Raw genomic sequence first — 16193 nt, forward strand, 5'->3', positions numbered from 1 at the left:
GGTACCCGAATTTGATAGGTACCCGCTCCCACTGCGATTGCCTAAGGCGATTGGAAGACAAAGTTGCCCTCCCCATAGTCTTCTGGGACACCTGACAAGTCCAAGAAGACTATGGGACCATTCACAAGGCGCAGCCTACTCTCGCATGCGCAGTGGGCACCCGGATGTGAAGGTGCAAGCTGTCACAGCTGGGTGCCCACATTGAAGATGCCAGCGTCGGGAAGAGAAAATGGCTGGTGAAACCAGCCATGATGAGGACACCGCTGGATCGTGGGACAGGTAAGTTTCTGTATTTTAAAATTCAGCAGCTACAGTTTTTGTAGCTGCTGATTAATTTTTTTCTAAATCAACTGGAACTCCGCTTTAAGAGACAAGAGAAAATGTTCAGAAAGCACCGATCCACAGAATGAATGAAGCAGAAACAGGGAGATCCTTGCATTGCAGGTCCTCAGGTACAGCTTCCTCTCCAACAAGGAGAAAAGTGAGCAGCATCACCAAATCTAACTTACCCACTTTCCAGTTGCCCTATAGCAGAAATACGGCTACAGGGCGGCGCGGGTGCACAAATTCACATATGTATACGTGATATTGCATTTCCAGGTAGGGTGCGTGTGCACCCTACCTGCACCGCCACTCGCGGCCGCAGCTGTCAATCTCCGGGTCCTGGCCAGTAATTACTCGCCAGCGCCCAGTGATTTCCGAGGATCTTCAACGGGAAGGAGAACTGTTTTGTTTACTAACAGTTCTCCGTCAGCTTGGGCACACTGCTCTGGATGGCTGTGCATAGCACAGCCATCCAGAGCAGTGTGATTACAGTGAAGCACACTGACACGGCCCCCTAGTGAAACACTCCCTGCACACAGTTAACCCTTTGATAGGCCCTCATGTTAACCCCTTGCTGCCAAGTGCCATTAATACAGTGTCAGTGCTTTTTTTTCAGCACTGATCCCTGTATTGGTTCCACTGGGGATGTAAGTGACACCAAGTCAGTTCCCCCCAGTGTCAGAATGTCCGCCACAATCCCGCTATAAGTCGCTGATCTCCGCCATTACTAGTAAAAATAAAAAATCCCAGTATGAATACCGCCATTTGTAATGCTATAACTTTCAAGTAAACCAATTCATTTACATGTATTTGGATTTGTTTCTAGCAAAGACATGTAGCAGAACACATTTTGGTGTAAATTTATGACAAAGTTTTATTTTTTTTATTTTTTTTACTGAACATGTTTAATAGCAAAAAGTAAAAAAATTACGTTTTTTTCTCAAAATTGACGGTCTTTTTTTTTTTTTCTATTAGCGCAAAAAAATAAAAAACACAGGCGATCAAATACCACCAAATGAAAGCTCCATTTGTGGGAAAAAAGGATGTACATTTCATTTGGGTGCGGCGTTGCATGACCACGCAATTGTCAATTAAAGTAAAGCAGCACTGTAACGCAAAAAATGGCCTGGTCAGGAAGGGGGGTAAATCCACAGGAGGGCAAGTGAATAAATAACTTTAGATGTTTAGTCAGAAGCTGCAGTGCCTTAGGTGATCTCACACTGCTGATATACAGCTAGAAGGTTCAAGGCACAGGAAGTGAGCTGCTATTTTTAGAAAGAATACAAAGCAGAGGGTAATTTTTTTCCCGGTACTGTTTAGGCACAAATAACATTTTAGACATTCCTGATAAGATAGCCAATCTTAACTTTATGAGTTCACGTGCCCTTTAACAGTTTAATTTATAGCATCTATATACTCATTTTGAACCAGAGCAATTTTAAATTTCTACTATGAGCCTACTGATTCAGCAATATCTTTCTGATTACGTATGACACCAAAGTTATACACACAGGGGTTTATTTATTAAAGCTAGTTCACTCAGAATCCCGTGCACTTCTGCATAGAAACCAATCAGCTTCCAGGTTATATTGCCAAAGCCTAATTGAACAAGCTGAGGTTAGTAGCTGATTGGCTACCATGCACAGCTGCACCAGATGCTGAATGAACCAGCTTTAGTAAATAAACCCCACAGTGTTTTTTTCCCTTTCTGTTGTCTATGTTAACTTCCAAGAATGATTTGATTTTCTATGGAATCTTGTTAGTTTTAAAACAACCAATGTAAAATGAGACACTAGTTTTCCAGGAGGTTGGTTCATCCTGGGATCCCATGGAAAGCAGACCCCTATCCCCTCTTATATATTGCCCCCACTTCCCACCCCCACAGCCTTGCTTTTTACTTTATCGGTATGTAACAGGATGCAATGCTTCACACTTCATTCAATGTAATACCTAATATTATTTTATGTACAGTATGTCATCATAAATAGGTGTAAAAATATACTGTTACTGCAGGTTGGCCTGTTTATAATGACGCTAAAACTAACTTTCTGGTATAAATGAATGTATGACAAAGCTATTTTCATGCTTGTAGCTGTAAAGTTGAAAAAAGAATGAAAGTAAAAAAAAAATGCAATATGAACCGAACTAAAATAAAAAGTCTTGCTCGAAGGGGCAGGGCCCTGTATCATTATGGGCAAACAATGTTCATACTTTAAGGCGACAAAAAATAAAGTGGACCATTCTAATATCCCTCCCCTCTGCTTTCCTCTATATATATATTTATATGTGCAGGATCACCAGTTGGCAACTCCCTCTGTGATGTCCCCTCTTTGGGAATTTTTTGGTTGGTCACACCAATGAATGCTCCAAATGTTTTTATAATAAATCATGATACTACACCACTCTAGCAAGTGTTTGTTTTTGTGTCTGACTCTTTTTATGTGTGGATTGATATAGATGTTTATCTTCCTTGCTTCTCCTGAAGTAGACCGTAATGCAGGCCATAGATGGGTCGTTAATCGTCCGATTTTTCGGCCAAAAGAAAAATCGGACGATTTTCATACCGCTAGTGGATTAGTTCGTTGGCCGGTTTTCATGTATTTTGCATGTTCAGATTATCGGTTATGTTGGGAAATTTGCGGCCAATTTGGATGATCGGACGATTTTCCCAGCAATGATGGCCAAATCGGACAATCGTTTTAACGATAAAAAATCTGCTCATGAGCTGTGACCTGCAAGGGACAGAAGTTATGGGGTGAACTTTATGATTTAGTCGGACAATTTTTTTAATTGTTGGTGGTAACGTCGGCCGAACGAACGACCGATTTTCCGTTTATCGTTCGAACAATCAGCCGATGTTCGACCCATCTATGGCCGGCATTAGTCTAAGTAATGTGTCGAGGATCATATATCTTCCTACTTCATTGGTTTTCAATGTGATTAGGAGATAACAATGACTAATATTTTGATAGTATGGAAGTAAAAATGGTATTCAGAGATATATTTGTTTGGTAGCTGCTAAAATACAAAAACAATCTTTCTGTTATGGTATATGTATCTTTTAATACATGTGGATATTTCTTAAGGAACAGCATATGCTTACACCTGTGTTTTCACAGTATATGAAATACAACAGCAGGCAATCAGTCCAAGCATTACCAGGCAAGATGAAATACCTGCATTCTGGAGCGTTTCAATGTTTTGCGGTCTTGTGGCAAGCTCTGCGACCGTCTGAACGAATTGGGTCCGTGCCCTCTGATATTGCTCAAAAACTAAAGGAAAAAGGCAGAGCAGTTACATAATGGTGACACAGAGACTTTCCACAGCTCAGGCAGCTCCGTTGTGAGAACTTCCATTTGGTTAAACATTCAAACAGCACATGCAGTGATTTTTCCTGCAGACTCAGCTAATGATTGGAAGATTGTTCATTGTAATGTGGAGCCTCATTTATCAAAGCGTTTTTTTATAAGTTAGGTCGGTGTTGCCTCATAGGCTCCAGCCCGCATTGGAAGATGACAGAGAATACAAGTGTGAATGTGACAGGTGATTGTGGAGCAGTACAGACATTTCTCATGAAGACACTTTGATAAACAGGGTCCATGTTTACTTCTGCAGATACAGGAAAAGTAAAGACAATGATAAAATACAAAGTATCTACTCAAACACATGAGACAAAGTACATGAGCACACACAACAGGATATAAATAAATAAGAATGATAATGGGTAAGACAGGAAAATGAATTAAAGCTGAACTTACATCTTCCCTTCAGTCTTGTACAGTTGTACAGGCTCCTGTACTGAAATTGCTTACTCTGATTACCCTGCACACTGTGAGCTTCTTACAGTGTGCATTAGTAGCTGCAGCAAGACAGATAGTGCCCACCTCGTTTTCTGTCTCACCATAACGTGGATATTATCTAGGGCAGTCTGCAAGCAAATACAGTCTGCCTAAAAATGTGCTTTCCTCCGGACTGACATCCACTCATCAAGATATTTTTATATTTGCATAACTCCTCCCAAGAGCCAGCCCACTGCTTACTAAGGCAGGGTAGAGTTATGATTTCAGGAAGCACCCTGCTGCCCCCTTCCACCAGCCATGAAATGCCTGCATTGCATAAAGAAGGACAGTGGCCCAATGATGATATCACTGCACGTACAATAAGAAATGTTGAATTGGAGGGGTGGATCAATGAAAGGTCTGCCTCCTGCATTCATTGAGTGCTTTTCAATATGGAAACTCATAGTACAGGGAATGAAGCAGGGAGGCGGAAAGGGTAGGCAAGTCTAAACCTTTGACAAGTGCCTGTAACAGGTGGAACTGCTTATATAAATCGCACCAGAAGATCACAGCAGCAGGGGTGTACAGGGGGAAGAGGTACGAAGATTTCAAGAACAAGAAAATAGATAAATTACAGATTTTAAGTGTAAAGTAAGGTGGAGTGACCCTGTGTTTGCTGTAAACAGCCAATCAAGTGTGGGGAAAATTGAAAACAAACTGAGCTTCTTTCTAATGTAATGTACAGCGATGAGCCATTGGCGCTTTATAAATACTGTATAATAATAATAATGATGGGATGTTTGATGTGAGCAGAGATGCACTTCAGCTCATTTGACAGTTTAGTACATCTGGCATTTGTAGTCTGTATAATACATGGTAAAGTGCCATGTAATTTCATCCACAAAAATCACAACATCTGGGTACATCTCAGAAGGTAGATCACACGATTGCAGCTCTGCGTCAATCAATACCATTGTGAAAGAACCGTAATGCAGGCCATACATGGTTTGAATTCCGAACGATTTTTCATTCGAAAATGTTGTTCGCTCGGTAATCCGATAGTGCCATCAATGATTTCGAAAATCGGCCGACTGAGTCATAAAGTTCACCCCATATAACAGGCGAAACTTCTGCTCCTTCCAGGTCATGGCTCAGGCGCATATTCTTTTCGGAAAAACGATCGTAGGATTTGACCATCATTGAGTCCAAAATCGGTCGTTTTTCACAAATTTTCCAACATGCCTGATCACCGAAAAGGGGAGGAACCATGAAAATTGGCCGGTGCCGCTGACCCACTAACAGAGCGAAAATCGGCCGATTATTCTTAGGTCCGATTTTCGAACAAAAATCGGTCGAATTTTGACCCATGTATGGCCGGCCTTAGTGCTCCTTCACTTACAGAACAATCTCCCTCTAGTGCAATGCTACAATGTATTTACATTCCTGAGCTCAGGGCCACTTCACACCATGAATTGCACAGGATCACGATCCTGTGCGATTCACATGCGATCCGGGTGCAATGCATGCGCAGGAGTGATGTCATCGCCCACTGGCCAATGAAAACAGCCATAAACTGGAATACAGAAAAAGATGCTGGCTCCGGATCATTGGAAATGTATGTTTAACCCCTTTAGTTCTGCTTTAAAGCACAACTATATCCATCAATTTAAGGGTTTAAATAAAAGTTACATTCCCAGCATGCTGGAATTTACCAAAAAGCTGTCTATGCAGATAAGGGGTGCCTGTAGATAAAAATAAACTGGCAGCTTTGACTAAAATAGAATACTGTAATGTCCTTGCTATAGGTGTAGGCCATTTCCATACCTCCTGAAGCCTGGCTGGAATACTCCCAGGACATTGCTAAGAGAGGCCTAGTCATTATGGCTCACCTCCACCATCACAGGAGCGAGTTTGAAAACGCTGATCTTAGAGCTACTGCAATATTGGAGAGAAAGAGCATGTGAGGGGGTCCGAATCAGAGAAAGAGCTCACTCCTGTGTTGCTGGAGGTGAGCAGTAATGACTAGGCCTCCCTTAGTGACATCCTGGGAGTATTCCAGTCAGGCTTCATGAGGCACGTAGATGGCCAACACTTATAGAATGGACATTATTCAGCTGCAGTCAGAGCTGCACAGTTTGTTTTTATCTACAGATGCCCCTAATCTGCATAGGTAGATTTTTTGGTAAAGGTGAACTAACCTTTAAGGCTGGCCATACATTATATATTTTTTGTTCAAGCAGCTTAAAAAAAATGTGCTGATTCCCCCATCAACACACTCGGAGGAATCCCTCTTGCTGAGCCTTTGTATTCTGACAGTGCGGAGACTTCCCTGCCTGCAAAATACAATGATCAGTGTTGCCAGCTATAGCCAGCGGCACGGACCATTTGGGAAAAACATAGATTGACTTCTGTACAACCAGCTCGCCAATAGATGGATCGAAATTCAGACAGTCCCTGCTGAATCAGCTGAATTTCAATCCAAGTATGTCCAGCTTAAAGTGGAACTAAACCCTCCTCTCCATTTCAGCCAAGGAAGCTGCCATCTTAGCCTCTGTTTGATTTGCAGTTGCCATGGTGCTGCACATGTGATCAGTTATGACACCAGTCATTTGATGGTTTGGCAGTTTGGCTGAGAGCACAAGCAGCTGTGACAGTATTCCCAGCAAGCCAGGAATGTAACAATTTTTTTAAACAGTTAGCCTAGGTTCACACTATAGTGGTCACATTCCTGCGCATTTCACATGTGATTCTGTGCGTTGAGATTTTGAGCCCATTCATTTGGAATGGCTCAAATCGCACTGCATTCACACCAAAGACGTGCAGGGACCTTTTTTTTTCAGCCGCACTGGAACTGGATCACATGATTTTTTTTTACCATGAGATCCAGTGTGGGCCAATGTACTGCGTTTGCGACCTGCTTTTGGAGTGACGTTTACTTTGAATTGACAACCACATCAGATTGCAAAGCACAGTGTGTTTCAAATGCGGTGAGGGAGATGCAGAAGGATCGCAGTGTTTCCTGCACCGCATTAGTGTGAACTGGGGCTTAAATCGATGGGTTCAGTCCCACTTTGAGCCCTGGTCCACACTAAGGCTCCGTTCACATACAGGAGTTTTAAATCACAGTGGAATTGCTGCGTTTCTGCCTGCAATTTGAAAGAGAGCTGTTAAAATGTGAAATCACGCATCAGCGTGTTTAGGTGCCATTAATTTCAATGGTACCTGAAAATGCGAAGTGTTTTTGCTGCGATCGCCACATGCTTTTTCCCCACGACAAACGCACTGCCATTGCGCAAACAAAATCATGCTACGTGGGTCGCACAAAAGAAGTTCCAGCACTTCTTTTATGTGTCCTGTGGTTTGCGATTTTGTTGTGGGGTTGAAACGCACGGCAATCGCGGCAAAAATGCCTTGCGTTTTCAGGTGCCATTGAAATGGAAGGCACCTGAACACGCTCATGTGTGATTTCACATTTTAGCGCTTTCAAATTGCAGGCAGAATTGTGGCCATTCCGCCTGCGATTTAAACTGCCTGTATGTGAACGGAGCCTAATGTGGTGCATGAAACGCTGCAAACCCAGTGCATTTCCCACACCACATTGCAAACACAGGTGTCAAAAGCACGGCGCAAACGTAGTGAGCTGGCCCACACCGGATCGTATGCTAAAAAACAGCCATGCGACCCAGTTCCAGTGCAGCTCAAAAAAAAGGTGCCTGCTCTTCTTTGGTGCGGAGGCGGTGCGTTTTTTTTTGGTGCAGATGCGATGCGTTCTTTGGCGCGGATGCGGTGCGTTCTTTGGCGCGGATGCTGTGCGTTCTTTGGTGCGGATGCGGTGCGTTTTTTTGGTGCGGATGCGATGCGTTCTTTGGTGCGGATGTGATGCGTTCTTTGGTGCGGATGCGATGCGTTCTTTGGTGCAGATGCGATGCGTTCTTTGGTGCAGATGCGATGCGTTCTTTGGTGCAGATGCGATGCGTTCTTTGGTGCAGATGCGGTGCGTCCTTTCGTGCAGATACGATGCGTTCTTTGGTACAGATGCAGTGCGTTCTTTGGCGTGGATGCGGTGGGTTCTTTGGTGCAGATGCGATGTGTTCTTTGGTACAGATGCGATGCGTTCTTTGGCGTGGATGCGGTGCGTTCTTTGGTGCAGATGCGATGCGTTCTTTGGTGCAGATGTGGTGCGTTCTTTGGTGCGGATGCGGTGCGTTCTTTGGCGCGGATGGGGTGCGTTCTTTGGCGCGGATGGGGTGCGTTCTTTGGTGCAGATGCGATGCGTTCTTTGGTGCGTTCTTTGGTGCAGATGCGATGCGTTCTTTGGTGCGTTCTTTGGTGCAGATGTGGTGCATTCTTTGGCGTGGATGCGGTGCGTTCTTTGGTGCAGATGCGATGCGTTCTTTGGTGCGTTCTTTGGTGCAGATGTGGTGCGTTCTTTGGTGCGGATGCGGTGCGTTCTTTGGCGCGGATGCGGTGCGTTCTTTGGTGCAGATGCGATGCGTTCTTTGGTGCGGATGCGATGCGTTCTTTGGTGCGGATGCGGTGCGTTCTTTGGTGCGTTCTTTGGTGCAGATGTGGTGCGTTCTTTGGCGCGGATGCGGTGCGTTCTTTGGTGCAGATGCGATGCGTTCTTTGGTGCAGATGCGATGCGTTCTTTGGTGCGGATGCAGTGTGTTCTTTGGCGCGGATGGGGTGCGTTCTTTGGCGCGGATGCGATGCGTTGTTTCGTGCAGATGCGATGCGTTGTTTCGTGCAGATGCGATGCGTTGTTTCGTGCAGATGCGATGCGTTCTTTGGTACAGATGCGATGTGTTCTTTGGTGCAGATGCGGTGCGTTCTTTGGTGCAGATGCGATGCGTTCTTTGGTACAGATGCGATGTGTTCTTTGGTGCAGATGCGGTGCGTTCTTTGGTGCAGATGCGATGCGTTCTTTGGTGCAGATGCGATGCGTTCTTTGGTGCAGATGCGATGCGTTCTTTGGTACAGATGCGATGCGTTCTTTGGCGTGGATGCGGTGGGTTCTTTGGCGCAGATGCGATGCGTTCTTTGGTGCGGATGCGGTGCGTTTTTTTGGTGCGGATGCGATGCATTCTTTGGTGTGGATGTGATGCGTTCTTTGGTGCGGATGCGATGCGTTCTTTGGTGCAGATGCGATGCGTTCTTTGGTGCAGATGCGATGCGTTCTTTGGTGCAGATGCGATGCGTTCTTTGGTGCAGATGCGATGCGTTCTTTGGTGCAGATGCGGTGCGTTCTTTCGTGCAGATACGATGCGTTCTTTGGTACAGATGCGGTGCGTTCTTTGGCGTGGATGCGGTGGGTTCTTTGGTGCAGATGCGATGTGTTCTTTGGTACAGATGCGATGCGTTCTTTGGCGTGGATGCGGTGCGTTCTTTGGTGCAGATGCGATGCGTTCTTTGGTGCGTTCTTTGGTGCAGATGTGGTGCGTTCTTTGGTGCGGATGCGGTGCGTTCTTTGGCGCGGATGGGGTGCGTTCTTTGGTGCAGATGCGATGCGTTCTTTGGTGCAGATGCGATGCGTTCTTTGGTGCGTTCTTTGGTGCAGATGTGGTGCATTCTTTGGCGTGGATGCGGTGCGTTCTTTGGTGCAGATGCGATGCGTTCTTTGGTGCGTTCTTTGGTGCAGATGTGGTGCGTTCTTTGGTGCGGATGCGGTGCGTTCTTTGGCGCGGATGCGGTGCGTTCTTTGGTGCAGATGCGATGCGTTCTTTGGTGCGGATGCGATGCGTTCTTTGGTGCGGATGCGGTGCGTTCTTTGGTGCGTTCTTTGGTGCAGATGTGGTGCGTTCTTTGGCGCGGATGCGGTGCGTTCTTTGGTGCAGATGCGATGCGTTCTTTGGTGCAGATGCGATGCGTTCTTTGGTGCGGATGCAGTGTGTTCTTTGGCGCGGATGGGGTGCGTTCTTTGGCGCGGATGCGATGCGTTCTTTCGTGCAGATGCGATGCGTTGTTTCGTGCAGATGCGATGCGTTGTTTCGTGCAGATGCGATGCGTTCTTTGGTACAGATGCGATGTGTTCTTTGGTGCAGATGCGGTGCGTTCTTTGGTGCAGATGCGATGCGTTCTTTGGTACAGATGCGATGTGTTCTTTGGTGCAGATGCGGTGCGTTCTTTGGTGCAGATGCGATGCGTTCTTTGGTGCAGATGCGATGCGTTCTTTGGTGCAGATGCGATGCGTTCTTTGGTACAGATGCGATGCGTTCTTTGGCGTGGATGCGGTGGGTTCTTTGGCGCAGATGCGATGCGTTCTTTGGTACAGATGCGATGCGTTCTTTGGCGTGGATGCGGTGCGTTCTTTGGTGCAGATGCGGTGCGTTCTTTGGCGCGGATGCGGTGCGTTCTTTGGCGCGGATGCGGTGCGTTCTTTGGTGCAGATGCGATGTGTTCTTTGGTGCAGATGCGATGTGTTCTTTGGTGCAGATGCGATGTGTTCTTTGGTGCGGATGCGATGCGTTCTTTGGTGCAGATGCGATGTGTTCTTTGATGCAGATGTGGTGCGTTCTTTGGTGCAGATGCGGTGCGTTTTTTTGGTGCAGATGCGATGCGTTCTTTGGTGCGGATGGGGTGCGTTCTTTGGCGCGGATGGGGTGCGTTCTTTGGTGCAGATGCGATGCGTTCTTTGGTGCAGATGCGGTGCAATTTGAGCAATCAAAATGAATGGGCTCAAATCGCACCACACAGACTTGCATGGGAATTGTGCAGGAATGTGGTGCGGTACCTGTGCGATTCACATGCGACCCCATTGTGTGAACCTAGGCTAAGGCAAGCCAAAGACAGGGCAAATTTCTTTCCTGCAACCTCAAGAAATGTGTTCATTTCCCCCATTAACAAACACCATGTTTAGGGGGAATCTTTCCTGCTGAGCTATTGTGTTCCCCTGGCAGGAGGGGCGCCGTCTCTGCCAAGAGAATACAGTGATTACTATAACAGCCACTAGCAATACTCGCATGTACAATCTGACCGGCTGCTTGTACCCAAGCTGAACGATCAACTTGGGTACATTCATTCTGCCCATACATGCTTCGAATCTCTGCTGGTCCCTGCTGAACCGGCCGATAATCGATCTGTGCGTGGCTGGCTTATGTTAGCAAGCCGAATCGCCTATTTTGGTCAATAAGTCCGCACTGCAACTACACACCAAACATTGGCGCACAGTTGCGGCATGGTATTTCACTGCAAAAACCCCTTTATGGCTGAGGAAAAAAAAAAATCGGCCCATAAAAAAAAAAGGCATTTAGGAGAAGTCAGTATTACCCAGGAGCCACTGTTCCACACCGCCCCTGAAAAGTGACTGACCACTGCTGACACAGACTGCCATAGCGTGAAGGAGCCCTGAACTGTCACTTTGTGACGTTTCAATAAAGTTGTTAAAAAGTTAAAAAAACTGTAAAAAATAAAATTAAAAAGTAAACAGTAAAAATTAAAAAGTAAACAACCTCACCTCAGAACAGACGTTTCTAGGGACAACCCTGTGGGGCCGCACTGTCCCTGGAAACCACAGCTGCGACATTATTTTATTCAGCCCATAAATGATATGATAACGAATCCCTCCCAGCAGTTACCTTGCAGGACTTGCCGCTGGCTCATGGTGGCTGCGGGTTCTCTTCGCTGTCTCTGTGGAGCGCTTCTCGGTTTCCAGGATGCGGCTTCAACTTGCGCCTAACAATTCTTCCGTCTCCATAGCGACCCCAGCGGATGCGGGCGATTCCAAAGACTCAGTCTGCTGGGTGGGGAAGCTGAGCCGGCGACACGTGTAGCGCGGGCCGACCTAAAGTCACCACAACCAAAAGACCTTGATCCCCCCCCGCCGGCAGATGGCACGCTCCGAAGCCTCGGGCCAAGAGGGAGGAGTTGCGTGTCGGTTGCTATGGAAACGTCCGGGGCATGTAGAGTGTTGTACAGTGAGGGCAGAGAGTCAGTGTGTTTATGTGGGTCCCTGGCGGGGAGACACTGAAAGTGGCTACAAAATCACAATGAGATCCTCAATGCAGAACCTTCTACACCACACAGTCCCCTCACTGAGACACGGAACGTCCCCCAATGCAGAACCCTGCTATACCACACAGTCCCCTCACTGAGACACGGAACGTCCCCAATGCAGAACCCTGCTATACCACACAGTCCCCTCACTGAGACACGGAACGTCCCCCAATGCAGAACCCTGCTACGCCGCACAGTCCCCTCACTGAGACACTGAACGTCCCCAATGCAGAACCTTCTACGCCGCACAGTCCCCTCACTGAGACACGGAACGTCAGCAATCCAGAACCTTCTACGCCGCAAAGTCCCCTCACTGAGACACGGAACGTCAGCAATCCAGAACCTTCTACGCCGCACAGTCCCCTCACTGAGACACGGAACGTCAGCAATCCAGAACCTTCTACGCCGCACAGTCCCCTCACTGAGACACGGAACGTCCTCAATCCAGAACCTTCTACGCCGCACAGTCCCCTCACTGAGACACGGAACGTCCTCAAACCAGAACCTTCTACGCCGCACAGTCCCCTCACTGAGACACGGAACGTCAGCAATCCAGAACCTTCTACGCCGCACAGTCCCCTCACTGAGACACAGAACGTCCTCGATCCAGAACCTTCTACGCCGCACAGTCCCCTCACTGAGTCACGGAACATCCTCAATGCAGAACCCTGCTATACCACACAGTCCCCTCGCTGAGTCACGGAACATTCTCAATGCAGAACCTTCTACACCACACAGTCCCCTCGCTGAGTCACGGAACTTCCTCAATGCAGAATCCTGCTTCATCACACAGTCCCCTCACTGAGACATGGAACGTCCCCAATGCAGAACCCTGCTATACCACACAGTCCCCTCACTGAGTCACGGAACATCCTCAATGCAGAACCCTCTACACCACACAGTCCCCTCACTGAGTCACGGGACGTCCTCAATGCAGAACCCTGCTATACTACACAGTCCCCTCACTGAGTCAGGGAACGTCCTCAATGCAGAACCCTGCTATACCACACAGTCCCCTCACTGTGTCACGGAACGTCCTCAATGCAGAATCCTGCTTCATCACACAGTCCCCTCACTGAGACACGGAACATCCCCAATGCAGAACCCTGCTATACCACACAGTCCCCTCACTGAGTCACGGAACATCTTCAATGCAGAACCCTCTACACCACACAGTCCCCTCACTGAGTCAGGGAACGTCCTCAGTGCAGAACCCTGCTATACCACACAGTCCCCTCACTGAGTCACGGAACGTCCTCAATGCAGAACCCTGCTACGCTGCACAGTCCCATCACTGAGTCAGGGAACGTCCTCAATGCAGAACCCTGCTACGCTGCACAGTCCCCTCACTGAGTCACAGAACGTCCTCAATGCAGAACCCTGCTTCATCGCACAGTCCCCTCACTGAGTCACGGAACGTCCTCAATGCAGAACCCTGCTATACCACACAGTCCCCTCACTGAGTCATGGAACATCCTCAATGCAGAACCCCGCTTCATCGCACAGTCCCCTCACTGAGTCACAGAACGTCCTCAATGCAGAACCCTGCTTTGCCGCACAGTCCCATCACTGAGCCACAGAACGTCCTCAATGCAGAACCCTGCTATACCACACAGTCCGCTCACTGAGTCACGGAACGTCCTCAATGCAGAACCCTGCTACACCGCACAGTCCCATCACTGAGTCAGGGAACGTCCTCAATGCAGAACCCTGCTTTGCCGTACAGTACCATCACTGAGTCAGGGAACGTCCTCAATGCAGAACCCTGCTTCGCCGCACAGTCCCCTAAGTCATGGAACGCCCTCAATGCAGAACCCTGCTTCACCGCACAGTCCCCTAAGTCACGGAACGCCCTCAATGCAGAACCCTGCTTCACCGCACAGTCCCCTAAGTCACGGAACGCCCTCAATGCAGAACCCTGCTTCACCGCACAGTCCTCTAAGTCACGGAACGCCCTCAATGCAGAACCCTGCTACAGCGCAGAGGCGTCCCTACGGAAGGAGTGTTGCACTTTAGCACAGAGCTGCCATAGTTAACCCCTTACAGGCTGCAAACCGCTGAAGCTGCTCCCGTGGATCACTATGGGTTGCAAGATCAGTTAACCCCGTATAGATTGAACCTATATAAAAAAAAAACCTGAGGAATATATTTTAAAAATACATCTTTTTTAAATATATTCTTCAGATTTTTTTTTAACATATAAAAAAGTCATTTTTACATATATTTGTAAATGCATTCCAAAAATGTAGATTTGTGTTTTTATTTTTTTGTTTACAAACAATTTTATTTTTCAGAGTTGTATTTTTAAATATATTTTGTAATAAAAATGCATTTCAACATGCAGTATATATATATATATATTGAACATGGCCAAAATTTTAGCATTTCAAATATATATTAATATATTTGGGAAGAATATTTAAAAACCATATTTCAAATATATTTTTCTTCCATGTGGGAGGGCACATGGAAAACAATTGTTTTCTACGAGTCCATGCATTAGGCCTTCATAGATCAATGCAGAGCAACGCATTCCAACAAACATGATGTAAATGGGCCCTTAGACAGTCATCACTGGAACTGGTATCCGAATGATCAGATTTCTCCTCTGTTCCTGTACCGAATGATGGTATTATTGTAGATTTTCCCTCACTTTCTGACCTATGACCATAGTGACCAGAACAAATAGAGTGAATCCCCCCCCCATGGGTAAAGACAGCAATAAAAACCAGAGACCTAATCTCTCTGTAAAAAAAACTAATTTAAATCCCAAACTTTGTAATATAAGGATAAATCTATACGATTCAATCAATTTCTATCCAATCACACAGGATCTCACTTTCTCATAAATTGATGGTTAAAACGGAACTTCACTCTCAGTCAACAGTGACTATTTTAAATCCTTATTCTGCTAGCATTAGTAAATAGATATTAATATATATTATATTTACATGTTTTAAACTTTTTTTAATTACATTTCTTCAGTTACTTCCTGGTTTCTGGCCTAGGCCAAGATGATGTCATATATCCCAGGAATCTTCAGGAGTGGAGGAGGGGTTTTCTCAGCTAAGGACATCGCCCTGCCTGCATGCCTGAGCCAAAGGCAGATGGATTCCAGGAAGTAATTGCTACATGAATCTGCCCTTACTCAAGATGGCCTCAGCCAGAAATGCTAGGGAGGTGTTTTACAAAGTAATTTCTTAGTAAAATAAAGCATGGAGACATGGATGGATGGTGGAGTTTGCTTTGAATATTATAAAAGAATTGAACAGCATTTTCGTTTTGTGGTGCTCAGATGCAGTGCAGTTCTACTCTAACATGGTCTATGATACAAGTCTTGAGTACAGAACAAGATAGTTTTCATTCTGTAAGTCAGTCTTGATTATATGTAACATAAATAATTACTTATGAACATTACAACTGGACTTACGGGACGATAAACATTTAGTCTAGGTTCACACCTGTGCATTTTCCACTGTATTTTGCATTTTGCAGATACGCACAGCGGTCCATTTAACATGATTTCCTATGGGACGGGTTCACATCTCCGCGTTTTCACCCGATGTGTTTTTTGAAAAGGGTCAAGGACAAAAAAGCAAAACATTGCGTTTTTGGTTCTATAGACTTCAATGGAGATGCTGCAGAAAAGCATGTAGTGCGGTTTGATGCGTCTTTGATGCGTTTTTGACATGTTTTTGATGCATTTCGCATTTTATTCTGCCCTGCAACAAGTTGAATAAAAAAAGCAAAACGCATTAAAAACGTGGCAAAACTGCATGTGCAAAAACCCACTGCAAAAAGCACTACAGAAATGCATCAAACGCAAACTGCATAGGTGTGAACCTAGCCTTAGGGCCGGTTCATACCAAAATGCAGTGCCAGAATGCAGTGTTCTGTGTGTGTTTCCTGCAACACCTTGCTGCGGGTGTCAACTCATTGTTATCGGTACCCCAAACACTGATCGCAAACACAGTGTGTTTTCAGGCACCAGATTGCATTGTACCGCAGTACCATCCGATTTGGTGCAGCGCGTTTATCTAAAGTAGTGCATGCACTATGTTTTGTGCGATTTGGTGCAGTTTGCAGCCCATTCAAGTG

At 46.2% G+C, this 16193-nt stretch overlaps 1 protein-coding gene across 2 annotated transcripts in view; it reads right to left on the reverse strand.

The window, feature by feature from the left end:
* Nucleotides 1-11876, reverse strand: part of SPAG6 (sperm associated antigen 6) — a 162361-nt gene extending 150485 nt beyond the window's left edge. The window contains exons 1-2 of one of the 2 annotated variants that reach the window (XM_089693750.1): nucleotides 11678-11876; nucleotides 3501-3596 (exon numbers count right to left, since the gene is read on the reverse strand). In XM_089693750.1, coding sequence (XP_089549876.1) covers nucleotides 3501-3596; nucleotides 11678-11702 — 121 coding nt within the window. In that variant the 5' untranslated portion in view covers nucleotides 11703-11876. Of the gene's footprint in view, nucleotides 1-3500; nucleotides 3597-4082; nucleotides 4278-11677 lie in introns of those variants that run through there. The other variant, XM_089693751.1, reaches the window with a different exon arrangement.
* Nucleotides 11877-16193: the final 4317 nt, after the last annotated feature.

The sequence above is a fragment of the Staurois parvus genome, unplaced genomic scaffold (genome assembly GCF_062004578.1).
Source record: "Staurois parvus isolate SC_StPar_1 unplaced genomic scaffold, SC_StPar_1.0 ptg000636l, whole genome shotgun sequence".
NCBI lineage: Eukaryota > Metazoa > Chordata > Amphibia > Anura > Ranidae > Staurois > Staurois parvus.